Raw genomic sequence first — 26,901 nt, forward strand, 5'->3', positions numbered from 1 at the left:
GGATATATAAAAATCAACCACCAACTTAGAATTGCTTAACTGAATTATACCAAGCCCTATAAATATAAAACAGTGTCGCATAAAGACTAGGAACAATCTCATCAATGTGTCAGACAATCCAGAGTAGTTCCATTAAAAGATCCTTAAGTGCTAGGGAGATCATGTTTCTATCCCTAGTCTGACTATAGGATTCCATCACCGGTTTGAGGAGACATGCTGCAGCCAAGCCAGGGGACTAGGACTGGCAGAACTTGCCATCTCCCCTGATGCATAAAGCATCACGAGGAAATACGTTGGAAGTGAAAAAAGGGGGATTCTGGAACCAGGGACTGAAACACGACCTCCCTAGAACTTAAGGATCTCTTTTAATGGAACTACTCAGGAAGGTGTGCCGATACATTAGTGACACTGCTCCTATGCTTCATTATGCGCTACTGTGGGGAGACGCAAGATACGGATCAGAATTTTCTACTGCAAATCCAAAACATGCGCATATCAACTAAAAAGGATTATAATAAAAAAAAATCCAATTTGCTCACCCCTTTTATCATATTCCTTCGAAACAATGTTTAGCTATTCATGTTAAAAGTTTTGCATACTCACAGGTTTTGTTGGGGTTAATGTGCTGTCTTAAAAGATCCAGTGACCCAAGACTAACCACAAGCCTTCTACCAAACCAAAAGGATGCCACAGCACCAAACTTCTCATGTAAATTCACCAGGAACTCATGCAAGCTGCCTTTGCTCACAATGTCCTGCAGATTTCCGTCCCTGAAAGCAGAAAGAAGACTTAGTAGAAGGTTGGGCGTCTAACCTCTGGTGTTCTTTCAGTGCTTATTACATCACATTCGTGTCAAACATCTATAAGTAGGCAGACAATGGGCAGTATCAATATACAGTATATATATATATATATATATATATATATATATATATATCATGAGAGACAGTCTGTGTGGTGTCTTGGGAGATAGCTCCAAGGTGGAGGACATTGCTTGGTGCCTGCAGGTTGAGACCTGCAGAGGAAAGAACTCTGTCACACTTTGTTTTGTTTTCCCGTTAAGCCAGATAGGCTCTGTTTTTGTTTCATGAACCCTGCCTTGGTGTGTGCTGATTCCAATAAACCAGCAGGTGTTTCACCACCAAAGTGTTCCTGTGTCTACCTGAGGAAGCAGCAAAGCGGGTCAACCCCTCACAATATACACATACATACACCATCATTTTAGAACTTACTTCTCTTCTGAAGGGGCAAGTCCGGGTATGCCACATGCTTGTCTAGATGACTGAAAAGAGAAAAATATGGAGTTCAGAAAACGAAATGTGAGATTTCAGGCAGATAAGAGAATCAGCTTTCAGAAGTGTCTGTGATCCCCACACTAAACATGTCACCGATCAACAGGAAAAGAAGCAAAAAGCTCATTCACCGGCTGACTGGATTGTTTATAGTCGGCAGCACATAACCCCGAGTAAACCGAGACTGCCCAGATGACAATACGCATGCCGTATGGGCCCAGCATCACTGAGGATTGATCTTTAATGGGCAAATATCAGCCACCCTAGGGCACTGCCACCACAATGCTGCAGAGAGTCTCGGGAGGCTTAGCTTTTTGCAACTTGCTTGTGGTCACATCCTCAGGGCCGCATTGTGACCCCATTAACTTGTATTGAACTGCGATGTAGCCTGTGCTGCAGCCATAGCCTATATAAGCTTTTACACAAACAGATGCAAAAATGTTTGGGTTAGTGTAAAAAAAAAAAAAAAAAAAAAAATAATGGAATTTTGTCAACACAGCAGTTAAAGCCTGCTGTTAGTAATACAAAGTGGGAAATATCTGTGCAGCTACAAAATATGTCACCCGCAGTGAACATAGCAAATGTCAGCGGCCGGAGATCTAGCAGAGAAATCGGCTCGGATAAACCGGGTCCTATCAGATTTCTGAAAAGGCCACACTGGTATAGTATAGATTTGTAATACATCTTTCTAGACTGCACCAGTCTCCATTCAGTTTCTTTTTTAAAACAACCAAATATAAATCTCAATTTTCATCATTTACCTAGTATTATACAGCAATAATTATTGGTTACATTATTGCAATCATTACTATTGAACCACTTTACATAGTAACTGATAGAATAAATATACGTCATGATATTTTAGTGGGCAAGTATGTCTTTTATTTTCTCGATTTTGACAATATAGGAGGTGACCAAAGGGTACTGGGCTTTTTGATGTGTAAGTTATAGGTATACACCATACTTCCATAGTAATATATACTTTGATTACAATGTACTGTATATTCCATACCTTTACTATGATTATGTCATCCATGCATGTATCTGTAATGGAGAAAGCAGAATTTAGTACTCTGCTATTTCCCGCAGTCCATGGACAATGAATGGATCAGAGGTGGGTACGTTCTACCCCGGCTTCAGTCAGACAGAGTCATGAAGTGACCCGTTTGTGGTTTTGATTGGGGTCCTAGCGGTTTGACCCCAACAATCAGTAAGTTATCTGCTAACCTAACTTATTAATAGGGGATAATTTCCAATTTTCAGAAAACCCTTTAATATAATCTATAGATGAAACGTGAATTAACCCTTTCCCGACCTGTGATGCCACATAGGCGTCATGAAAGTCGGTCCCAATCCGACCTGTGACGCCTATGTGGCCTCATGGGGAGATCGCGGTCCTGTGGGTCGGGTGACCAGGGTCACTGAATGGTCACCCTACTTGCAAGTACAGGAGGACTTGTACTTCACCCCATGGGGGGGAGGCTTTGCCCCCCCCCGTGGCTACGATCGCTCTGATTGGCCGTTGATAGTGAAACAGCCAATCAGAGCAATTGTAATATTTCACCAATGAAACTTGGTGAAATATTACAATCCAGCAATCGCCAATGCTGCAAAATCATCGGCCATGGCTGGAGACCACAATGTGCCCCCACTACCAAATGACGGCAGCGATCTACCACCGCCGTCAGTCTTTCTTTCTATCCTGTCCTCTGCTCCCCCCCACGGTCCGATCCCACCCCCTACCCCCCGGGACCTCACAAGTCCCGGGGTCCCTCCGTCTTGTCCCATGGGCGCCGCCATCTTCCAAAATGGCGGGTGCGAGCCGAATCTGCCGGCCGGCAGATTCACTCATACATTCATTCCAGGTACATTTTGATCACTGTGATAGACCCTATCACAGTGATCAAAATAAAAAAAAAAAATTGTAAATAAACCCCCCTCCTTTATCACCCCTATAGGGCGTGAAAATATTGAAATAAAGAAAATATTTTTATTTTTCCACTAGGGGTAGGGTTGGAATTAGGGCTAGGGGTCTGTTGGAATTAGGGTTGGAGTTAGAATTGAGGGGTTTCCACCATTGATTCCAGCCAATTCTGCGTTCAAAAAGTCAAACGGAGCTCCCTCCCTTCCAAGCCCCAACGTGTGCCCAAACAGTGGTTTACCCCAACATATGGGGTATCAGCGTACTCAGGAAAAATTGCACAACAACTTTGGGGATCTAATTTCTCTTGTTATCCTTGGGAAAATAAAAAAATGGGGGCTAAAAAATTATTTGTGGAAAAAAAAAGATTTTTTATTTTCATGGCTCTGCGTTATAAACTTCTGTGAAGCACTTGGGGGTTCAAAGTGCTCACCACACAACTAGATAAGCTACGTGGGAGGTCTATTTTCCAAAATGGGGTCACTTGTGGGGGGTTTCTACTATTTAGGCACATCAGGGGCTCTGCAAACCTAACATGACGCCCGCAGACCATTCCATCAAAGTCTGCATTCCAAAACGTCACTACTTCCCTTCCGAGCCCCGATGTGTGCCCAAATAGTGGTTTCCCCCCCCTCACATATGGGGTACCAGCGTACTCAGGACAAACTGGACAACAACTTTTGGGGTCATATTTCTCATGTTACCCTTGTGAAAATAAAAAATTGAGGGCTAAAAAATAATTTTTAGAGGAAAAAAGCCGGATTACTTACCGGTAATGCTCTTTTAATGAGTCCACGACAGCACCCACTGGAGGTATCGGATCCGCCCATTTGGAACAGGAAACCCTACAGGAAAGATAAAAGGGGCGGTCCGCCTTTCCTCCTCAGTTTTTCGTTTCAGAGTACCAGAAGGACCGCCAAGGATTAGGCAATGTTCTCTTATTTTAACATCTTTCTTATCCATTATTTGGTTAATATACTTTAACTATTGATATCCTTAGGGGGGGAAGTGAACGGGTGCTGTCGTGGACTCATTAAAAGAGCATTACCGGTAAGTAATCCGGCTTTTTACTCTTCGCCACGACAGCACCCACTGGAGAGATTCCAGAGACCATCACCTGGGTGGGACCACCGTGCCAAGGATAGTCCTGCCAAAGCTTAAGTCAGAGGTTGATGAAAGATCAAGTCTGTAGTGGTTATAGAAGGTAGAAGGGGATGACCAAACTGCCGCCTTACATATAGTTTCAATCGGAACATCTCCCTTTTCCGCCCAAGAGGTTGCCATTGCCCTGGTGGAATGCGCCCTGATGTTCCCTGGAGGATCTTCGTTTTTTGCGGAGTAGGCTAAACGAATGGCCTCTCTGATCCACCGGGAAATGGTGCTCTTCGTGACTCCATACCCCTTCTTACAGCCCTGAAATGAAACAAATAGGGCCCTACTCTGCCTCCAACTGTTGGACCTCTCAATACATTTTAGGACAGTTCTTTTGACGTCCAGAGTATGGAACTTCTGCTCTTCCGGAGTAGAGGGATTTTTATAGAAGGTTGGGAGGAGTATCTCCTGAGATCTATGGTATTTTGTTGCCACTTTTGGCAGGTAGGCAGGGTCTGGTTTTAATACCAATCTGTCTTGGTATTCTTGGAAAAAAGGTGGATCTATTGACAAGGCCTGGATATCACCCACTCTTCTAGCTGAGGCCAGTGATACTAAGAGGGCCATTTTAAGTGCTAAGTATTTGAAGGGTATTGTGTCGATCGGCTCAAAGGGGTCTACCGTTAGGGCGTCTAAGACCAGATTTAGATCCCATGTAGGGACGGAGGGTATGTGGATTGGAGCTATTCGTTCACATGCTGTAATGAAACGAGTTATCCACTTGTTGCCCGCTATATTATGGCCATATAGTGCTCCTAATGCCGATATTTGTACTCTCAGTGTATTTACTGCTAAGCCTAAGTCTTTCCCCTTCTGCAGAAATTCCAAGATTGGGATTATCGGAACTTCTGCTGTATGAGGTACTGTATGGAATTGAAGAATTTTTTTCCATATTCTAGTGTAAATTTGGGTTGTGGACTGTTTTCTACTTTGTAGTAGTGTAGTAATTAAGGACTCAGAGAATCCTCTTGTCCTCAATAACTGCCTCTCAAATTCCACGCCGTCAAGTGCAAGCTGAGCACTTGAGGGTGGAAAAAGGGGCCTTGGGAGAGTAGATTGGCAGTCGGAAGGATCTGTTATTGACATAATCTGCAGCCACGAAAACCACGGTCTTTTTGGCCAGAACGGTGCTATTAAGATTATTCTTGCTTTGTCGTCTCTGATCTTCCGAATTACTTGAGGTAGGAGGATCAATGGAGGGAACGCATACGCCAGGTTGAAATTCCATGGAGCTAGAAAGGCGTCCAGTATGTCTGGGTGATCTGACGGAGATAGGGAGGCAAATGTTTTTATCTGCCTGTTCTCCTTTGTGGCGAAAAGGTCCACCTCGGGTTGTCCCCATGAGGCTACTATGTCCCTGAAGACCTTCCGATTGAGGCACCACTCTCCTTGTCGTAGAGTGTGTCGGCTTAGGAAGTCTGCCTTTTGATTGCTCTCGCCTCTGATATGAAGGGCCGAGAGGGACAAAAAATAGTTTTCTGCTAAGTTTAAAATTCTTGCCGCTGAAGACATCAGAGTCTCTGATCGAGTTCCTCCTTGTCTGTTTATATATGCCACTGTGGTGGTGTTGTCCGACAGGATCCTTACATGCTTCTGTTGGAGCTGCGGAAGGAAGTTGTATAGAGCATAGAACACTGCAGTCAGTTCTTTTAAATTAGATGAGTAATCGCATTCCTCTTTATTCCACCTTCCCTGACGAAACCCATTCTCCATGTGGGCTCCCCAGCCCTGGGGACTGGCATCGGTGGTTACGATACAGGATGGAACTATAACCCATGGAACTCCTTAACATAAATGGTTATCGTCTAACCACCACTCTAGGGAAGTCAAGACTTCTTGTGACAGGGTTATTTTGCTCTGCAAATGACCACTATGTCGCTTATCCTCTTGGAGGATCTGGTGTTGTAGCGTACGGACATGGTACTGGGCCCACCGGACTGCCGGGGTGCAAGAATTTAGTGATCCTAATAGTGACATTGCTTCTCTCAAGGATACACGTGGTTTATCTATAGCTGCTTGTATTTTTTGTTCTGTGAGGGTGATTTTTACCTGAGGTAGTAGACATCTCTGGGTCAAGGAATCTAGTTGAAAACCTAGAAATGTCTGGAGAGATTGCGGATCGAGTCTGGACTTTTGGATATTGATGATCCAGCCAAGGCTCTGAAAAGAGGAGATTGCGTCAGTTACGCGTTCAGCACATTGTTTGACTGAATTCCCAATTATTAGGAAGTCGTCTAGATATGGCACAATTAGTGTGTCTTTTTGGCGAAGGTAGGCCATCACTTCTGCGATCACCTTGGTAAATATTCTTGGTGCCGTGGAAAGCCCGAAGGGCATTGCCGCGTATTGGAAATGACGAATCCTTCCCTCGACTTCCACTGCGACTCTTAGGTATTTCTGGAATCTGTTGTGTATAGGGAGATGATAATAAGCATCTTTTAAATCAATCCCTGCCATTACGCAATTTGGGAAAAGAAGCTTTATAGTGGATCTAATTGATTCCATTTTGAAATTATAATTTTTTATAAATGAATTTAGCTTCTTTAAATTAATAATGGTTCTAAACGTACCGTCTGGTTTAGGCACCAAAAACAGGGGAGAGTAAAAGCCTCTACCCTGTTGTTCCTCAGGGACGTCAACTAAAACTTTTTTAGCTAGTAGGACTCGAATCTCGTCTTCGAGAGCCTTTTGCTGAAGTGAGGAATTAAGGCGAGTTATAACAAAGAACTCATAGGGGATCCGAAGGAATTCAATCTTTATTCCTTCCTTGATTATGTTCAAAATCCATGGGTTTAACGTAATTTGTTCCTACTTGGTAAAAAAAAATTTTAATCTACCCCCAACTGGTGGGTCTAAACTCTTAATTTTTATCTCTCCTATATGTTGGCCCTCTGAAGATGGTACCCTTCTGCTTTTCGTCTTTCGTGGCCCATCTGTTAGTTCTGTCCGATTGCCTTCTTCTCCCGAATGGCCGTCTTTTAAAGGTTTTCCTATAAAACGGAATGGGAGAATCACTGAAGGCCTTTTTCCTTTCTTTTGCCTTGGCGAGAATTTCGTCTAAGGCTTTTCCAAAGAGGAACTCACCCTCGCATGGGGTTGCACTAATTTTGGATTTTGATTGTGCATCCCCTTTCCAGCTCTTTATCCACAGCGCGCGTCTGGCGTTATTCACCAGGGCTGCCGACCTCGCTGCCAGTCTTAGGGTGTCTGCTGAAGCGTCTGCCATAAAGGCGGCTGCACGCAGTTTCTCCCTTGACACTCTTTGCTCAATCTGCTGGTCTAATTGATCTAGCCATACCAGCATTGATCTAGCAGTACATGTGCTGGCTATTGCGGGTTTGAATACCCCGGTGGTGGATTCCCAGGACCTTTTGAGCGAAGATTCAGCTTTTCGGTCTAATGGGTCTGCTAACAATCTTGCGTCCTCGACCGGGATCGAGGTCTGTTTGGAAGTGGAGGATATGACGGCATCCACCTTTGGTACTTTAGTCCACTTTAATAGATCTTCATCAGTGAACGGGTATTTCCGTTTTGAAGCTGATGGGAGAAAACCCCTCTGGTCGTGTTTCTCCCACTCTCTTTTGATGAGGTCCTTAATTGCCGGTATCACCGGAAATGATCTCCTCTTTTTCTCTGCCAATCCCGCAAACATAATGTCCTGCGCGGTTTGGGCTCCCCTTTCTTCTTCACATCCCATAGTATTTCTAACCGCTTTTACAAGGTTATCTACGCTGTCCAGTGGAAAACATGCGCGTCCTTCCATCTCCGAGGATGACGATGAGGACGTGGATGCGGAGCCTGAGTTTAACTCCTGTTCTTCCTCTGACTCTGAACTAACAGTGACCTGTTTCTTATGACTGGACTCTGCGGGAGTGCTGGCGCGGTTGATGGCTTGTATTTCCTCCCTAATTATGGCTCGGATATCTTTGGAAGATATCTTCGACCCCTGCCTGGTCTCTTTCATGCATTGTTTGCAGAGTTTTTTGGGGTAGGAGTCAGGGAGAGGATCTGAACATAATGCGCATTCTTTATGTTTAGTTTTTTCTTTTTTCTTTGACTGAAGTGAGAGGTCAAAGGTAAAGAGAGAGGGGGGGGGAGGGAGGAGGTTAGCTTAATAGGTAGAGTATATACTTTGCACACTCACCCAGTGAAGCTTAATACCGGGTCGGATGGCTGAGACGGTCTGGCTCGGGTTTCTGCTGCCTCGCTCCTGCGGGCAGTCTCTGTCCTGGCGCTGCGGTCCCTGGTGGAGTTGCCCCCAGCTGAATCCTCTGCTGGGGTTTGCGACTCTGCGGGGGACGACATGGTTCCAACGATGCAGCGCTGTTTTATCTTTCTTCTTGTCGTGCCCCCGGAAGTCGCCCTGTCACAGGGCGCATGCGCCGCGTCATCGCCATCCTACCCCGGAAGTTCAACCATTACTTCCGGGGTACAGGAGCGTCGGGTGCCGGCCGGCTTCCGCGCCACCGCTACTCACACGCGCGGCTCGCGCGCTCATGGCCTCACCTCCACGCTATATCCCCACCGATTGGGGGGGGGGATCCCCCGGATGCCGGAACGGCCCGGCCCGCTCCCTGGTAAGATCGGGCGGCCCTCCCCGGACCCGGTCATTACCACTATGCCACCAGACGAGGGGGGAGCCGTCAAACGGAATCTCCCCCGACGCTGCTTCCGGACCGCAGCCCCTGCCGTTCCCGAGGAGACCGCACAGGCGGATGCATGGCCCGGGTAAGATCCTGCAGGATCCTGCTCCATTTGGAACAGGAAACCAAAACTGAGGAGGAAAGGCGGACCGCCCCTTTTATCTTTCCTGTAGGGTTTCCTGTTCCAAATGGGTGGATCCGATACCTTCAGTGGGTGCTGTCGTGGCGAAGAGTAAAAAAATGATTTTTTATTTTTACGGCTCTGCGTTATAAACTTCTGTGAAGCACTTGGGGGTTCGAAGTGCTCACCACACATATCTAGATAAGTTCCCTGGAGGGGGTCTAGTTTCCAAAATGGGGTCACTTGTGGGGGGAGCTCCAATGTTTAGGCACACAGGGTCTCCCCATACGCGACATGGTGTCCGCTAACGATTGGAGCTAATTTTCCATTCAAAAAGTAAAATGGCGCTCCTTCCCTTCCGTGCCCTGCCGTGCGCTCAAACAGTGGTTTATGACCACATGAGGTATCGGTGTACTCAGGCGAAATTGCCCAACAAATTTTAGGATCCATTTTATCCTGTTGCCCATGTGAAAATGAAAAAAATTGAAGCTAAATAAAACTGTGAAAAAAAAAGTACTTTTTCATTTTTATGGATCAATTTGTGGAGCACCTGGAGGTTCAAAGTGCTCACTATGCATCTAGATAAGTTCCTTGGGTGGGTCTAGTTTCCAAAATGGGGTCATTTGTGGGGGAGCTCCAAGGTTTAGGTACACAGGGGCTCTCCAAACTCGACATGGTGTGCACTAACGATTGGAGCTAATTTTCCATTCAAAAAGTCAAATGGCGCTCCTTCCCTTCCGAGCCCTGCCGTGCACCCAAACAGTGGTTCCCCCCCACACATAGGGTTTCGGCGTACTCAGGACAAATTGTACAACTTTTGGGGTCCACTTTCTCATTTTACCCTTGGGAAAACAAAAAATTTGTTGCTAAAAGATCATTTTTGTGGCTAAAAATGTAAATGTTCATTTTTTCCTTCCCTGTTGATTCTGCTGCTGTTAAACACCTGAAGGGAAACTTCTTGAACGTGGTTTTGATCAGCTTGAGGGGTGCAGTTTTTAGAATGGTGTCACTTTCGGGTATTTTCAGCCATATAGACCCCCCAAACTGACTACAAATGTGAGGTGGTCCCTAAAAAAAAATGGTTTTGTAAATTTTGTTGTAAAAGTGAGAAATCGATGGTCAACTTTTAACCCTTATAACTTCCTAACAAAAAAAAATAAAAAATTTGGTTCCAAAATTGTGCTGATGTAAAGTAGACATGTGGAAAATGTTATTTATTAACCATTTTGTGTCACATAACTCTCTGGTTTAACAGAATAAAAATTCTAAATTTGAAAACTGCGAAATTTTCAAAACTGTCGCCAAATTTCTGATTTTTTCACAAATAAACACAAAAATTATTGACCTAAATTTACCACTAACATGAAGCCCAAAATGTCACGAAAAGACAATCTCAGAATCGTTAGGATCCCGAGTTATTACCTCATAAAGCGACACTGGTCAGAATTTAAAAAAAAAAAAAAAAAAAAATGGCCAGGTCATTAAGGTCAAAATAGGCTGGGTCGTGAAGGGGTTAAAGGGAACATGTCTGCTGATTTTTAAAAAGAAACCATTCTGCCTTGATACTGTCCTTCTCAGAAGAGTTAGTGCTGGACTTACGCTCCCTGCAGAGTGTGCGATTCCAGCAGAAAATTTGTTTAGGGCTTATTCAGAGGAACGTATTTTACAGGTATGTGGTGTCAGGAGAAAAAAAAAAAAAAATCTGACCGCACATTGAATCTGTGCTGCACTTTATGCACATGCTCAGTAGTGACCAGTGCTGTGGAGATGTATCTGTGCTGCACTTTATGCACATGCTCAGTAGTGATCAGTGCTGTGGAGATGAATCTGTGCTGCACTTTATGCACATGCTCAGTAGTGACCAGTGCTGTGGAGATGAATCTGTGCTGCACTTTATGTCCATGCTCAGTAGTGACCAGTGCTGTGGAGATGAATCTGTGCTGCACTTTATGCACATGCTCAGTAGTGACCAGTGCTGTGGAGATGAATCTGTGCTGCACTTTATGCACATGCTCAGTAGTGACCAGTGCTGTGGAGATGTATCTGTGCTGCACTTTATGCACATGCTCAGTAGTGATCAGTGCTGTGGAGATGAATCTGTGCTGCACTTTATGCACATGCTCAGTAGTGACCAGTGCTGTGGAGATGAATCTGTGCTGCACTTTATGTCCATGCTCAGTAGTGACCAGTGCTGTGGAGATGAATCTGTTGTGCACTTTATGTCCATGCTCAGTAGTGACCAGTGCTGTGGAGATGAATCTGTGCTGCACTTTATTGCCATGCTCAGTAGTGACCAGTGCTGTGGAGATGAATCTGTGCTGTACTTTAGGCACATGCTCAGTAGTGACCAGTGCTGTGATGTATCTGTGCTGCACTTTATGCACATGCTCAGTAGTGATCAGTGCTGTGGAGATGAATCTGTGCTGCACTTTATGTACATGCTCAGTAGTGACCAGTGCTGTGGAGATGAATCTGTGCTGCACTTTAGGCACATGCTCAGTAGTGACCAGTGCTGTGATGTATCTGTGCTGCACTTTATGTACATGCTCAGTAGTGATCAGTGCTATGGAGATGAATCTGTGCTGCACTTTATGCACATGCTCAGTAGTGATCAGTGCTGTGGAGACGAATCTGTGCTGCACTTTATGTACATGCTCAGTAGTGACCAGTGCTGTGGAGATGAATCTGTGCTGCACTTTATGCACATGCTCAGTAGTGACCAGTGCTGTGGAGATGAATCTGTGCTGCACTTTATGTCCATGCTCAGTAGTGACCAGTGCTGTGGAGATGAATCTGTGCTGCACTTTATGCACATGCTCAGTAGTGACCAGTGCTGTGGAGATGAATCTGCGCTGCACTTTATGCACATGCTCAGTAGTGACCAGTGCTGTGGAGATGAATCTGCGCTGCACTTTATGTCCATGCTCAGTAGTGACCAGTGCTGTGGAGATGAATCTGTCCTGCACTTTATGTACATGCTCAGTAGTGACCAGTGCTGTGGAGATGAATCTGTGCTGCGTGTTATGTACATGCTCAGTAGTGACCAGCGCTGTGGAGATGAATCTGTGCTGCGTGTTATGTACATGCTCAGTAGTGACCAGCGCTGTGGAGATGAATCTGTCCTGCACTTTATGCACATGCTCAGTAGTGACCAGTGCTGTGGAGATGAATCTGTCCTGCACTTTATGTACATGCTCAGTAGTGACCAGTGCTGTGGAGAGGAATCTGTGCTGCACTTTATGTACATGCTCAGTAGTGACCAGTGCTGTGGAGATGAATCTGTTGTGCACTTTATGTCCATGCTCAGTAGTGACCAGTGCTGTGGAGATGAATCTGTTGTGCACTTTATGTCCATGCTCAGTAGTGACCAGTGCTGTGGAGGTGAATCTGTGCTGCACTTTATGTCCATGCTCAGTAGTGACCAGTGCTGTGGAGATGAATCTGTGCTGCACTTTATGTACATGCTCAGCAGTGACCAGTGCTGTGGAGGTGAATCTGTGCTGCACTTTATGTCCATGCTCAGCAGTGACCAGTGCTGTGGAGATGAATCTGTGCTGCACTTTATGTACATGCTCAGTAGTGACCAGTGCTGTGGAGATGAATCTGTTGTGCACTTTATGTACATGCTCAGTAGTGACCAGTGCTGTGGAGATGAATCTGTTGTGCACTTTATGTCCATGCTCAGTAGTGACCAGTGCTGTGGAGAGGAATCTGTGCTGCACTTTATGTCCATGCTCAGTAGTGACCAGTGCTGTGGAGGTGAATCTGTTGTGCACTTTATGTCCATGCTCAGTAGTGACCAGTGCTGTGGAGAGGAATCTGTGCTGCACTTTATGTCCATGCTCAGCAGTGACCAGTGCTGTGGCTTACGGACTCGACAGCTCTAGTTGAAAATATATTGATGAAGAGGTTAAAAATTACAATTTACCTTGTGTTGTGGAATCTACTGCCAAGGATAGACAAGTCTACGAAAAAGGTTTTCATTTTCATCTGGAAAACGCAGGGCATTAATGAAAGGGTTAAATGACTTTGGGCCACTGATATCACACTGCAGACATAGAACAGGGAGCCCCACATCAAAACCAGGCATCTCCAGCCTGGCCCAAATGGGTTCTGGGCATCAGAACTGGCATCAAAGTGGGCAGCCAATTTTCACAGGTGGTGTGAGATCAGTGGCCCAAAGTCATGTAACGCATTTACAACATCAGTTACTTTATTCAAATCTGTAAAAATGGGATATTTGCTCACTTTGATGTGCATTTTTATGCCATTTTTATCATTTTTGTTGCTGTTTTTAAGTGTATTCACATCAGGGCACCTCGCTGCATTGTATGTTATTATTGTCATGCTTATTTTTTGTTAAACGTATATAAAAAAAAAAATTGCTGAAGAAACCAATTTCAGCATCATACCAAATAGAAGGAAACCAGCCTGAATTTGATAGTGACCTCTAACCCACTGGCGGACATACCACATGTGCAGCTGCATCGGGGCCCCTGCAGGGTGGCTAATAATGAGGGAAATCTGGCCTGTTTATCCGGCTCCAGGGGGGCCAGATTGCCCTCATGTGCGGCGGGCAGGGAGAGATCCCTGCAGCTCCGCTGCTTGCAAGCAAGAGAAAATGGCAGCGGAGCTGCAGCGACCCATCCTGCTCTGTCTGCACTTCCTGTCTCTCAGTCAGGCTATGTGCACACGGTGCGGATTCTGCTGCCGATCCGCAGCGTTTCAGGCTGTGCGGATCCGCAGCAGTTTCTGGTGCGTTGTACAGTACCATTGTTTTCAATGGTAATCTGAAAAACGCTGTGCACATGCTGCAGATTTTTCCGTGCAAATTTTCTGTGGGTTCAAATCCGCAGCATGTCAATTCTTTGTGCGGATTCCGCTGCGGTTTCCTACCTTCTCCATTGTAGAGGTGTGAAACCGCAGGGCTAAACCGCAGGCTAATCCGCAGGTCTTTTAACCTTAGATTTTACCTGCGGATTTTAAGAAATCTGCGCGGAAAAATCCGCAGGACCAAAATCTACATGTGCACATAGCCTCAGCGGTGCAGCAGGATGATGTCAACATTCAGCGCCACGGCTGTGCCAGAGAGAGGAAGCTGCCGGCGATGGTGAGGCTGTGGGAGGGCATGCAGAGAGGTGTGTAGGTGGAGGAGAGGGCAGTGATAGAAGGCAATGATGGTGGCAGTTGAAAGGACAATGATTGGGGTAGTGGGGGAGGAGGAAAGGATAGAGGTGATGGAAAAGGCAATGATGGGGGTGATGGAAAGGACAATTATGGAGGTGGTGAAATGGGCAATAATGGGGTGGTAGTTAACCCCTTAAGCCCCAAGGGTGGTTTGCACATTAATGCCCGGGCCATTTTTTACAATTCTGACCACTGTCCCTTTATGAGGTAATAACTCTGAAACACTTCCATGGATCCCAGTGATTCTGACATTGTTTTCTCGTGACACATTGTACTTCATGCTAGTGGTAAAATTTCATTCAAATAACTTGCGTTTTTTTGTGAAAAAAACGGAAATTTGGCGAAAATTTCGCAATTTTCCAACTTTGAATTTTTATGCCCTTAAATCACAGAGATACGGCACACAAAAAACTTGATAAGTAACATTTCCCACATGTTTACTTTACATCAGCACAATTTTGGAACCCAAATTTTTTTTTGGTAGGAAGTTATAAGGGTTAAAAGTTGACCAGCGATTTCTCATTTTTACAATACCATTTTATTTTTACGGACCACATCACATTTGAAGCCACTTTGAGGGGTCTATATGATAGAAAATACCCATTCTAAAAACTGCACCCCTTAAGGTGCTCAAAACCACATTCAAAAAGTTTATTAACCCTTTAGGTGCGTCACAGGAATTTTTTGAATATTTAAAAAAAAAAAAAATGAACCTTTTTTCACAAAAAAAATTACTTCAGGTTCAATTTTTTTTTATTTTACCAAGGGTAACAGGAGAAATTGGACTGCAAAATTTATTGTGCAATTTGTCCTGAGTACGCTGATACCTGATATGTGCCTTATTTTTTAAGGGGTTCGCTAAAGGGGTTAACTAATGGGACAGTTTTATAGGGCAGGTCGTTACGGACGCGGCGATACCAAATATGTGTACTTTTATTGTTTTTTTTTATTTCCAAAATGAATTTATTGGGGGAACATTTTTTTTTTTTTCTAATTTATTTGGCGATTTTTTTTTAGATTATTTTAACACTTTTTTTTTTTTACTTTATTACATTGTCCCAGGTGTCACAGGCAAGCAGTGCAGCAGGCTTCCTCGTGCCTGCGTTTTGCAGGCACTGAGGAAGCCAGCTCCTTGCACGCCCCCGAAGGTCCCCGTCGCCATCTTGGATTCGGGGGCCTGCAAGGAAGGAGCCCCCCGCAGCAGCGCTGCACATTGCGCTGCCGTGGGGGGCTCAGGGAAGCACGGAGGGAGCCCCCTCCCTGCCGATGCTTCCCTTCAACCCCCGGTACACCGCGATCGTGTTTGATCGCGGTGTGCAAGGGGTTAACGTGTTGGGGGCGGTCCGTGACCACCCCTGACACATTGTGCCGGGTGTCAGCTGTGATAATCAGCTGACACCCGGCCGCGATCAGTGGCGCTCACCACGTGGGCGCCGCTGATCGCCATGACGTAATATCCCGTCCCTGGGAATTAAGTCCCAGGGCACATGGACGGGATTGTACGTCTCATGGCAGAAAGGGGTTAAAAGGACAATGTTGGTGGAAAGGGCAATGATAAGGGGGGGATGAAGGAATGATGGAAGTGGTGGAATGGGCAATGATGGGGGAGAAGGCAATGATTGGGATGGGAGGAGGGGGGATTTATAATGGATTTAGGAACAGGGGGAGGTGGAGGAAGATATTATCACTTATGTTCAACACTGTCCCTTAGTATATAGTTTACTTGCTTACTATATATAGTGCCATCCCTCAGTATATAGTGTAGTACTTTTTATGATGGCAACGCTTATTATATAGTTTCCTCTGCTGTTATGCACAGTCCTGTCTCTAAAGCCCCTGTTACACACTGCGATATCGCTAGCAATATCGCTGTAGAGTCACCGATTTTGTGACGTTTGTGATACTTACCTCCGACCGGCTCCCCCGCTGGTTATCGCTGATCGCGCGAGAAGCTGCTGGACCATTCCTCGTCGTCCACTTCCTGCGGGGCTTCCTGCTGTGAAGACGAGCGACGCGTGGAGGACGCAGGATCGCCTGGTGTGACAGGTAAGTAGCGATCCCCGTCCCCAGCGATGTCGCTGGTGAGATCTGCCTGTGTGGCAGCTCACTAGCGATTCACCAGCAATCCTGACCGCGTCATATCGCTGGTCGGGATCGCTGGTGAGTCGCTAGGTGTAACGGTACCCTTACATAATGTATGCTTATTTTTTTTCTTCACAGCACCCTCTTATTACATAGTCCCCTCACTTTTTAGATATAAAATGACTGCTGATGGAGGAGCCGGTGACCAGACCACCAGCTCTTCCATTAGAAAAGAAGCTTTGCCATGGTCCATCAGCCATCATTGCATTATACAGCTAACAAGACAGGACGGTATGTAATAAAAAACAGGGCTCTATATAATCCAATATGTAAGGGACGGTGCTGTACATAACAAGAGAGGGCACTGTATAATAAGGGATGGTAATATACGGTACTTAAAAAGGAGACTATGTAATATATATACATGTATGTGTGTGGCTACAGTCGTCAGTGCGCCGTGTGTGCGGCTACAGTCGTCAGTGCGCCGTGTGTGAGGCTACAGTCGTCAGTGCGCCGTGTGTGAGGCTACAGTCGTCAGTGTGGCTACAGTCGTCAGTGCGCCGTGTGTGCGGCTACAGTCGTCAGTGTGGCTACAGTCGTCAGTGCGCCGTGTGTGCGGCTACAGTCGTCAGTGCGCCGTGTTTGTGGCTACAGTCGTCAGTGTGGCTACAGTCGTCAGTGCGCCGTGTGTGCGGCTACAGTCAGTGTGGCTACAGTCGTCAGTGCGCCGTGTGTGCGGCTACAGGCGTCAGTGCGCCGTGTGTGCGGCTACAGGCGTCAGTGCGCCGTGTGTGCGGCTACAGGCGTCAGTGCGCCGTGTGTGCGGCTACAGGCGTCAGTGCGCCGTGTGTGCGGCTACAGGCGTCAGTGCGCCGTGTGTGCGGCTACAGGCGTCAGTGCGCCGTGTGTGCGGCTACAGGCGTCAGTGCGCCGTGTGTGCGGCTACAGTCAGTGGCTACAGTCGTCAGTGTGGCTACAGTCGTCAGTGCGCCGTGTGTGCGGCTACAGTCGTCAGTGCGCCGTGTGTGCGGCTACAGTCGTCAGTGCGCCGTGTGTGCGGCCACAGTCGTCAGTGCGCCGTGTGTGCGGCCACAGTCGTCAGTGCGCCGTGTGTGTGGCTACAGTCGTCAGTGTGGCTACAGTCGTCAGTGCGCCGTGTTTGTGGCTACAGTCGTCAGTGCGCCGTGTGTGCGGCTACAGTCGTCAGTGCGCCGTGTGTGCGGCTACAGTCGTCAGTGCGCCGTGTGTGCGGCTACAGTCGTCAGTGCGCCGTGTGTGCGGCTACAGTCGTCAGTGCGCCGTGTGTGCGGCTACAGTCGTCAGTGCGCCGTGTGTGCGGCTACAGTCGTCAGTGCGCCGTGTGTGCGGCTACAGTCGTCAGTGCGCCGTGTGTGCGGCTACAGTCGTCAGTGCGCCGTGTGTGCGGCTACATTCAGTGGATATTGAGATTATATATATGTGTAGCTTTGCCGCCATAGAAGGAGGGGCCCAGACAGATTTCTTGCACAGGGGCCCCAAGCGGTCAGTGTCCACGCCTGCCCCAACCTATTGGGTCCCTATGTGCTGCCCCAATGGCATGTCCGCCCCAGCCTTGTGGTCACCGGCATCATGAATCGTTCAAGCTCTATTAATAGTGCTGCATTAATTTAGTAAATTCACAGAACTGAGAAAAGACAAGTTCATCTAGAAGGGACATGTGGTCTGAGGTATCCGCCCAAGTCACTGGACACATCCGACATACTGCGCTTCATTATCCCCACCACAGATCAGCCCAGGTGAAATCAAAGCTGCAGGGAGAAACACCTGCACGCTGCTCGAGCGGCCACTGACAGGTAGATCGCACTCCCCATTGCCATATGAGCAGGCGCTATGCAGGGAGAGCTCAGGCACCCTTCTCTCACACTCCGCCCTTGCGGTAACTCTGACACAGCCGCCCCGGGGCCGCACATACCGGGTACAGGTAGAGCACCGCTCCCACCAGGATCAGGAGAAAGGTGATGGCGAATATAGCGAAGTCCAGCATCCTCCGTCCCGTGCCGGCAGCTGCAGCTCGGCCTGTATGACAGCAGCCATGAGGCCCCGCCCCCGGCAGGCAGGAGTAATCGATTTGGAATCCCGGAAGCGTCGTGGAAGTCGCTGACTAGTGACACGTGGGTAATTGGGGGGGGGGTGAGAGGAGGGCGCTGGGGAGCGGGTGTGTGTCCGAGGCGGTGCCCGGCGTTAGTCTGCGGAGTGTACAGCAAGTTGTGGCTGTGGTGCCCGCTGGGACTTGTAGTTCCACAATGCACTTATTGTAGCGCCATGCTGTACGTGCACTTAAGAGTCCTGTTACTTCCAAGCTACCGATGGAATGGCGGGCCCTCCTCCTTATAATTCTGAAATATCTATACTGATTAATTAAAAATGACCTTAGTTTTGTAGGAAACAGTTGATTTATAAATGGCGCTTTTTACATGAGTTTTGCTCCAGTAATTTGTATTTATTTCAGCTGGAAATAACTGGTAATGGGAGGAGCCTGTGACCCCTGCCCATCAGTCAGCCCCACCATTGTGAGACCCCCGAGAGCGCTGCAGTGTAGAGGAAGGCTGCTATAGAAAGCGGGGGAGACCCCGGAATAGCAGCGCCTCAACGTCACATCCACCACATATTCACTAAAATAACGTGGCCTCCACTGTAGGGCGGCGACAACACAGTGCCGTGTGTGCGGCCACAGTCGTCAGTGCGCCGTGTGTGCGGCCACAGTCGTCAGTGTGCCGTGTGCGCTGCTACAGTGGTCAGTGCGCCGTGTGTGCGGCCACAGTGGTCAGTGCGCCGTGTGTGCGGCCACAGTCGTCTGTGCGGCCACAGTCGTCAGTGTGCCGTGTGCGCTGCTACAGTGGTCAGTGCGCCGTGTGTGCGGCCACAGTGGTCAGTGCGCCGTGTGTGCGGCCACAGTCGTCTGTGCGGCCACAGTCGTCAGTGTGCCGTGTGCGCTGCTACAGTGGTCAGTGCGGCCACAGTGGTCAGTGCGCCGTGTGTGCGGCTACAGTCGTGTGTGCGGCCACAGTTGTCAGTGCGGCGTGTGCGCTGCTACAGTGGTCAGTGCGCCGTGTGTGCGGCTACAGTCGTGTGTGCGGCCACAGTCGTCAGTGCGCCGTGTGTGTGGCCACAGTCGTCAGTGCGCTGTGTGTGCGGCCACAGTCGTCAGTGCGGCCACAGTCGTCAGTGCGCCGTGTGCGCTGCTACAGTGGTCAGTGCGCCGTGTGTGCGGCTACAGTCGTCAGTGCGGCCACAGTCGTCAGTGCGCCGTGTGCGCTGCTACAGTGGTCAGTGCGCTGTGTGCGCTGCTACAGTGGTCAGTGCGCCGTGTGTGCGGCTACAGTCGTGTGTGCGGCCACAGTCGTCAGTGCGCCGTGTGTGTGGCCACAGTCGTCAGTGCGCTGTGTGTGCGGCCACAGTCGTCAGTGCGGCCACAGTCGTCAGTGCGCCGTGTGCGCTGCTACAGTGGTCAGTGCGCCGTGTGTGCGGCTACAGTCGTCAGTGCGGCCACAGTCGTCAGTGCGCCGTGTGCGCTGCTACAGTGGTCAGTGCGCTGTGTGCGCTGCTACAGTGGTCAGTGCGCCGTGTGTGCGGCTACAGTCGTGTGTGCAGCTACAGTCATCAGTGCGCCGTGTGTGCGGCTACAGTCGTCAGTGCGGCTACAGTCGTCCGTGCGCTGTGTGTGCGGCTACAGTCGTCAGTGCGGCTACAGTCGTCCGTGCGCCGTGTGTGCGGCTACAGTCGTCAGTGCGGCCACAGTGGTCAGTGCGCCGTGTGCGCTGCTACAGTGGTCAGTGCGCCGTGTGCGCTGCTACAGTGGTCAGTGCGCCGTGTGTGCGGCTACAGTCGTGTGTGCGGCCACAGTCGTCAGTGCGCCGTGTGTGTGGCCACAGTCGTCAGTGCGCTGTGTGTGCGGCCACAGTCGTCAGTGCGGCCACAGTCGTCAGTGCGCCGTGTGCGCTGCTACAGTGGTCAGTGCGCCGTGTGTGCGGCTACAGTCGTCAGTGCGGCCACAGTCGTCAGTGCGCCGTGGGCGCTGCTACAGTGGTCAGTGCGCTGTGTGCGCTGCTACAGTGGTCAGTGCGCCGTGTGTGCGGCTACAGTCATCAGTGCGCCGTGTGTGCGGCTACAGTCGTCAGTGCGGCTACAGTCGTCCGTGCGCTGTGTGTGCGGCTACAGTCGTCAGTGTGGCTACAGTCGTCAGTGCGCCGTGTATGCGGCTACAGTCGTCAGTGCGCCGTGTTTGTGGCTCCAGTCGTCAGTGCGCCGTGTTTGTGGCTACAGTCGTCAGTGCGCCGTGTGTGCGGCTACAGTCGTCAGTGCGCCGTGTGTGCGGCTACAGTCAGTGTGGCTACAGTCGTCAGTGTGGCTACAGTCGTCAGTGTGCCGTGTGTGCGGCTACAGTCGTCAGTGTGCCGTGTTTGTGGCTACAGTCGTCAGTGCGCCGTGTGTGCAGCTACAGTCAGTGTGGCTACAGTCGTCAGTGTGGCTACAGTCGTCAGTGCGCCGTGTTTGTGGCTACAGTCGTCAGTGCGCCGTGTGTGCGGCTACAGTCGTCAGTGCGCCGTGTGTGAGGCTACAGTCGTCAGTGCGCCGTGTGTGAGGCTACAGTCGTCAGTGTGGCTACAGTCGTCAGTGCGCCGTGTGTGCGGCTACAGTCGTCAGTGTGGCTACAGTCGTCAGTGCGCCGTGTGTGCGGCTACAGTCAGTGTGGCTACAGTCGTCAGTGCGCCGTGTGTGCGGCTACAGTCGTCAGTGCGCCGTGTGTGCGGCTACAGTCGTCAGTGCGCCGTGTGTGCGGCTACAGGCGTCAGTGCGCCGTGTGTGCGGCTACAGGCGTCAGTGCGCCGTGTGTGCGGCTACAGGCGTCAGTGCGCCGTGTGTGCGGCTACAGTCAGTGGCTACAGTCGTCAATGTGGCTACAGTCGTCAGTGCGCCGTATGTGCGGCTACAGTCGTCAGTGCGCCGTGTGTGCAGCTACAGTCGTCAGTGCGCCGTGTGTGCGGCCACAGTCGTCAGTGCGCCGTGTGTGCAGCTACAGTAGTCAGTGCGCCGTGTGTGTGGCTACAGTCGTCAGTGTGGCTACAGTCGTCAGTGCGCCGTGTTTGTGGCTACAGTCGTCAGTGCGCCGTGTGTGCGGCTACAGTCGTCAGTGCGCCGTGTTTGTGGCTACAGTCGTCAGTGTGGCTACAGTCGTCAGTGCGCCGTGTGTGCGGCTACAGTCGTCAGTGCGCCGTGTGTGCGGCTACAGTCGTCAGTGCGCCGTGTGTGCGGCTACAGTCGTCAGTGCGCCGTGTGTGCGGCTACAGTCGTCAGTGCGCCGTGTGTGCGGCTACATTCAGTGGCTACAGTCGTCAGTGTGGCTACAGTCGTCAGTGCGCCGTATGTGCGACTACAGTCGTCAGTGCGCCGTGTGTGCAGCTACAGTCGTCAGTGCGCCGTGTGTGCGGCCACAGTCGTCAGTGCGCCGTGTGTGCGGCTACAGTAGTCAGTGCGCCGTGTGTGTGGCTACAGTCGTCAGTGTGGCTACAGTCGTCAGTGCGCCGTGTTTGTGGCTACAGTCGTCAGTGCGCCGTGTGTGCGGCTACAGTCGTCAGTGCGCCGTGTGTGCGGCTAGAGTCGTCAGTGTGGCTACAGTCGTCAGTGCGCCGTGTGTGTGGCTACAGTCGTCAGTGCGCCGTGTGTGCGGCTACAGTCGTCAGTGCGCCGTGTTTGTGGCTACAGTCGTCAGTGTGGCTACAGTCGTCAGTGCGCCGTGTGTGTGGCTACAGTCAGTGTGGCTACAGTCGTCAGTGCGCCGTGTGTGCGGCTACAGTCGTCAGTGCGCCGTGTGTGCGGCTACAGTCGTCAGTGCGGCTACAGTCGTCAGTGCGTGTAAACCCCCGCTTTAGAGTTTGAGTTTTAGGCCAGGGTCACACTAGAGAGAAATGCGGACCAGTGAGAGGCGTAAAAACCACGCATTACACACGGACAAATGATTTTCTATGGGTCAGCTCCCATCAGCTGTATATTTCTCGCCCGTATTTTACGGTTTGTGCCAATCGCAGCATGCTGCGATTGTCAGCGTACTACGCCCGTAGTACGCCAATGCAAGTCTATGGGTGCGCAAATAATACGCATTACACACGGACCACATGTGACTTGCGAGAAATGCGCAGGACTTTGGCAGGTGACAGGAAATGGGCCAACCAATAATCAGGAAGCTTAGACATGCTAATTACCTTAAAAAGCGCTCCAGACATCCAGGAAGTACGCCTCCACGGAGTACAGCATCATGGCACCCTACTAACTGAATGTGGAGATGCTTATTGTGTTAGTGCAGGAGCGCCCGGAAATCTGGGACCAACGTGATGCCCATTATGCCAACCGGGCAAGAAAGGAGGCGTCATGGAGTTGCATATGTAGCCAGATGTTCCACGATTTTGGTGATCGGTCACGTGAGGAGCAGCAGCAAATGAGTAAGTACAACCAAAAAAAGGGTTGAAAATTACCTCACATCAAAAAAGGCATTTGGAATAAGGCCCCCCCCCCCCCCCCTCCTTCCTGTGCTTGGCCTTTTTGCCTCATGAGGAGTGTAGAATTTTATTTGAACCATTGTTTTACACTGACATAATTTGTCCCTGGCCACAAGCTCCTCATCCTCCTAGGCAACCAAGTTAAGAGTAGTTACTTGACCCCTGAGCTATTGTGACCTTGTGTATCTGGCCTGGATGCCCCAATTATATATGCCACCCTGGGTAGAAAGCACACCCCAGAAGGCCACATGACTATGCTACTTTTAGCAAATTTTGTATATCAAATATGTGAAATTTAGAATATTTCCTGTCACATTGCAGTGGAAGATGTGATGAGATGCTGGCGCAGCATCCGCAACCAGTAGAGGCGTGAACGTCAGCAGCGGGCTAGGAGTGGTGATGCGGGCCACACAAAGCGCAAATACCGTGTATACTTGTGTATAAGCCGACCCCCACCCCACCTAATTTTGCCACAAAAAAATGGGAAAACTTATTGACTTGTGTATAAGCCGAGGGCGGAATCCATAGACTATGCCCCCCATATGCTGCCCCATAGAATATGCCCCCTTATGCTGCTCCATAGACTGTGCCCCCGTATGCTGCTCCATAGACTGTGCCCCCCGTATGCTGCTCCATAGACTGTGCCCCCGTATGCTGCTCCATAGACTGTGCCCCCGTATGCTGCTCCATAGACTGTGCCCCCGTATGCTGCTCCATAGACTGTGCCCCCGTATGCTGCTCCATAGACTGTGCCCCCGTATGCTGCTCCATAGACTGTGCCCCCGTATGCTGCTCCATAGACTGTGCCCCCGTATGCTGCTCCATAGACTGTGCCCCCGTATGCTGCTCCATAGACTGTGCCCCCGTATGCTGCTCCATAGACTATGCCACCGTATGCTGCTCCATAGACTATGCCCCCATATGCTGCTCCATAGACTATGCCACTGTATGCTGCTCCATAGACTATGCCCCCGTATGCTGCTCCATAGACTATGCCCCCATATGCTGCTCCATAGACTATGCCCCCATATGCTGCTCCATAGACTATGCCCCCATATGCTGCTCCATAGATTATGCCCCCATATGCTGCTCCATAGATTATGCCCCAATATGCTGCTCCATAGATTATGCCCCCATATGCTGCTCCATAGATTACGCCCCCATATGCTGCTCCATAGATTATGCCCCCATATGCCGCAAAAAAAAAAAAACGTCCATACTCACCTCTCCTGGGTCCATCGCCGCTGTCTGCCGCTTCTTGTGTCAGTGACTGTTCAGCCGGCAGAGGGGCGGCGCGCACTAACCACGTCACCGCGCCCCCTGCTGCCTAAACGTCACTGACACAGGATGCAGCAGAGACAGCGGTGAGTAGCAATGGACCGGGGGACAGGTGAATATCGCTATACTTACCTGTCCTGCCGCTGTCTTCTGCAGCCTCGCTTCTCCACTGTCTCCCTTCCTGTCTTCAGCGGTCACGTGGTACCACTCATTACACTCATGAATATGCGCATATTCATGAGTGTAATGAGCGGTGCCACGTGACCTCTGAAGACAGGAAGGGAGACAGTGGAGAAGCGAGGCTGCAGAGACCGCGGCAGGACACGTAAGTATGATCTGACACCCCCGCTCCCCCTCCCCCGCCGACCCCCAGGTATATGACCCGTGTATAAGCCGAGGGGTACTTTCAGCCCAAAAAAACGGGGTTAAAATCTCGGCTTATACACAAGTATATACAGTATATATTTTATGATCGCCTCTCCTTCCTCGCTCCTATTCTGGATCTGAGACCGTAAGTAGATACCTCACACCACATTACACAGATACTTTACAGGGACCAAAGTAATGTTTTTAATTTTGGCTATGTTCTATTTCATAACAGAACTCAGTCAAACCTTACGGAAAGGGAAACTGGCTCAGATACAGAGCCCATCATCGATCCTGTGGCTGGAGGGGAAGAGGTGGCTGGCCCATCTTCTCCCCCTCCAAGAAGCATGGGTGAAGTTTCCTCTTCTGAAAACCCAGCGCCTGCACCACAAACCCCACCACCAGGAGCACATCCACAAGCAGGACCGTCTGCTGCAGCACCATTCGCCATACAGGATGATCAGGGCAACATCATCAGCAGCCCAACTGCCCAGATACAGGGCTCCCCACAGCCTGCTGGACCATCCCGGCGAGGAAGAAGAAGGCGCCAGATCCCTGCCCAAGATACCCGTACCAATGTTGACACTGGGGTACTGAACTATCTTGGTCGAGTCAATAATGATGATGGGGAGGAGACGTACTCACGCAGCCTGGCCGTTATCTTCGGGCCCTTTCAGGTGAGGTGAGGCTACGTATTCGAGGATGTTTTCAGATCCTGCTTGATGCAAGCACACACCCCAATACCCTATATGAGTTATTTGAATATCTGGGGAGGTGGCAGCTTTCCCCAAGGAATCTGATGCGCCTTAGACACCCCACACACATGCTTGATCAAGCAGGCTCTGAGGATCCTCAAATACGTGGGCCTACACCTCACCCCCTTCCTCCCCCTACCCAACCTTGCCCACAGCTGCCACATATGTCTGCCTCTAGCCAACCTCACCAATATGACCACTTGTTCCCACCCAGTGTTGGAGGCTGGTCCCAACCTTTTTGGGGACGACATAGCTATTTTGGTGGGTATGAGCCATGGGCCTACCAGCCCCAAAAAGAGGCCCCTATCCAATTTCAGGCAGCCCAGTACCCACCACAATCACAGGAGGTAGTACACTACCCACATCATGGGCAACAGTATACCCCCACACAGGGCGAGGGCCAAGTTGGGCAAAGTAGCCAGCAGCAAACACAGGCTGGTCTTCGCCTTCTCCGCCCCCGACCTACCAACATTTGTAATCTAGGAATATTGGTCTTGCATAATTGTTTTTTTTCCTTTTTTTTTTTGGGTTCTAGAAATGTGTTGCTTGTAACTTTGCAAATCTGCAAAAAGGCCACTTTGGGCCATTGCCACATTTACCATGTGGCAATAATGTGTTTCAAAAAAACAAGCAAAAAAAAAGGCAAAAGTAAAAATTTGTCTACAACATTTTACGTCTGTCTCAATTATGAAAAAAGTTATCAGCATACTAACATATGCTTACCAAGGCAATTAAACAGTGAGAGAATCATAAAGGGTTGAAATATATATATTTACACAGACAGAAATAAAAAATTTATAACATAGACACCGCATGCTCTTGCCAAGAAGTTTCCCCCTCAGGTGACGTAAAATAATTGGTGAAAATATTACGCACTTTGAGACCAGTTGAGGTTTGATATGTGGTCTCGCCCTACGCACGACACCAGCAGAGGAGGAACAATCATGTATCCTGGTGAAGTTATGAAGAATGACACATGCTTTGATAACTTCATTCACATTTTGTTCACTCAGCTGAATGGCAGACTGGAGGACCCGCCATTTGGCACAAAGAATGCTAAAGGAACATTCCACCAGTCGCCTAGCACATGATAGGCGCAGGTTAAAAATTCTGCGCCGGTGGTCCAGGTTGCGCCAGGGATATGGCCTCATGACATTGCGCGTTAACTGAAACACCTCATCTGCCACAAGGACATAAGGGACTGATTCTTGAGTGGAGCCTGGCAGCTGGCGTGGTGGGGGTAGATCCAACTGGTTGGTGCGTAGCTGCCGACCCATAATGGAAGTATTGAGTCTCCCGTCCTTCCATAGGCCCCAATGTCGACAATTATAAACTTGTATTGAGGGTCGGCCAGAGCCAATAATACAACAGAAAAGTATTGTTTATAATTGAAGAATTGGGAGCCAGAATTCGACATCAAGGGCCTCAATACAATTAGGAAATTGGCATTCCGCCTCAAAGTCCCTTTATAGCCTCAACCAGTCTTCCATCCTGGGCTCGGGCATGACGCGTTGATGGAGTCTTGACCATATTTCACTACATGTCGACCTGACTATGCCAGAAATGGTAGA

General features: G+C 49.3%; 2 protein-coding genes across 5 annotated transcripts in view; one reads left to right on the forward strand and one right to left on the reverse strand.

Annotated features, from left to right (window-relative positions):
- Positions 1-18,483, reverse strand: part of LOC141054207 (cytochrome P450 20A1-like) — a 43,010-nt gene extending 24,527 nt beyond the window's left edge. Inside the window, exons 1-4 of one of the 2 annotated variants that reach the window (XM_073551434.1) lie at positions 18,350-18,476; positions 2,305-2,336; positions 1,233-1,282; positions 604-770 (exon numbers count right to left, since the gene is read on the reverse strand). In XM_073551434.1, coding sequence (XP_073407535.1) covers positions 604-770; positions 1,233-1,282; positions 2,305-2,328 — 241 coding nt within the window. In that variant the 5' untranslated portion in view covers positions 2,329-2,336; positions 18,350-18,476. Of the gene's footprint in view, positions 1-603; positions 771-1,232; positions 1,283-2,304; positions 2,337-18,349 lie in introns of both variants that reach the window. The other variant, XM_073551433.1, reaches the window with a different exon arrangement.
- LOC141054208 (alpha-aspartyl dipeptidase-like) overlaps positions 18,146-26,901 on the forward strand; it is a 142,335-nt gene continuing 133,579 nt past the window's right edge. Inside the window, exon 1 of one of the 3 annotated variants that reach the window (XM_073551437.1) lies at positions 18,146-18,230. The gene's annotated coding sequence lies outside the window, so the exon portion shown is untranslated. Of the gene's footprint in view, positions 18,231-18,432; positions 18,553-26,901 lie in introns of those variants that run through there. The other 2 variants (XM_073551435.1, XM_073551436.1) reach the window with 2 other exon arrangements.

The sequence above is a fragment of the Dendrobates tinctorius genome, unplaced genomic scaffold (assembly GCF_039654945.1).
Source record: "Dendrobates tinctorius isolate UK_male_01 unplaced genomic scaffold, ASM3965494v1 ptg000177l, whole genome shotgun sequence".
Lineage (NCBI taxonomy): Eukaryota > Metazoa > Chordata > Amphibia > Anura > Dendrobatidae > Dendrobates > Dendrobates tinctorius.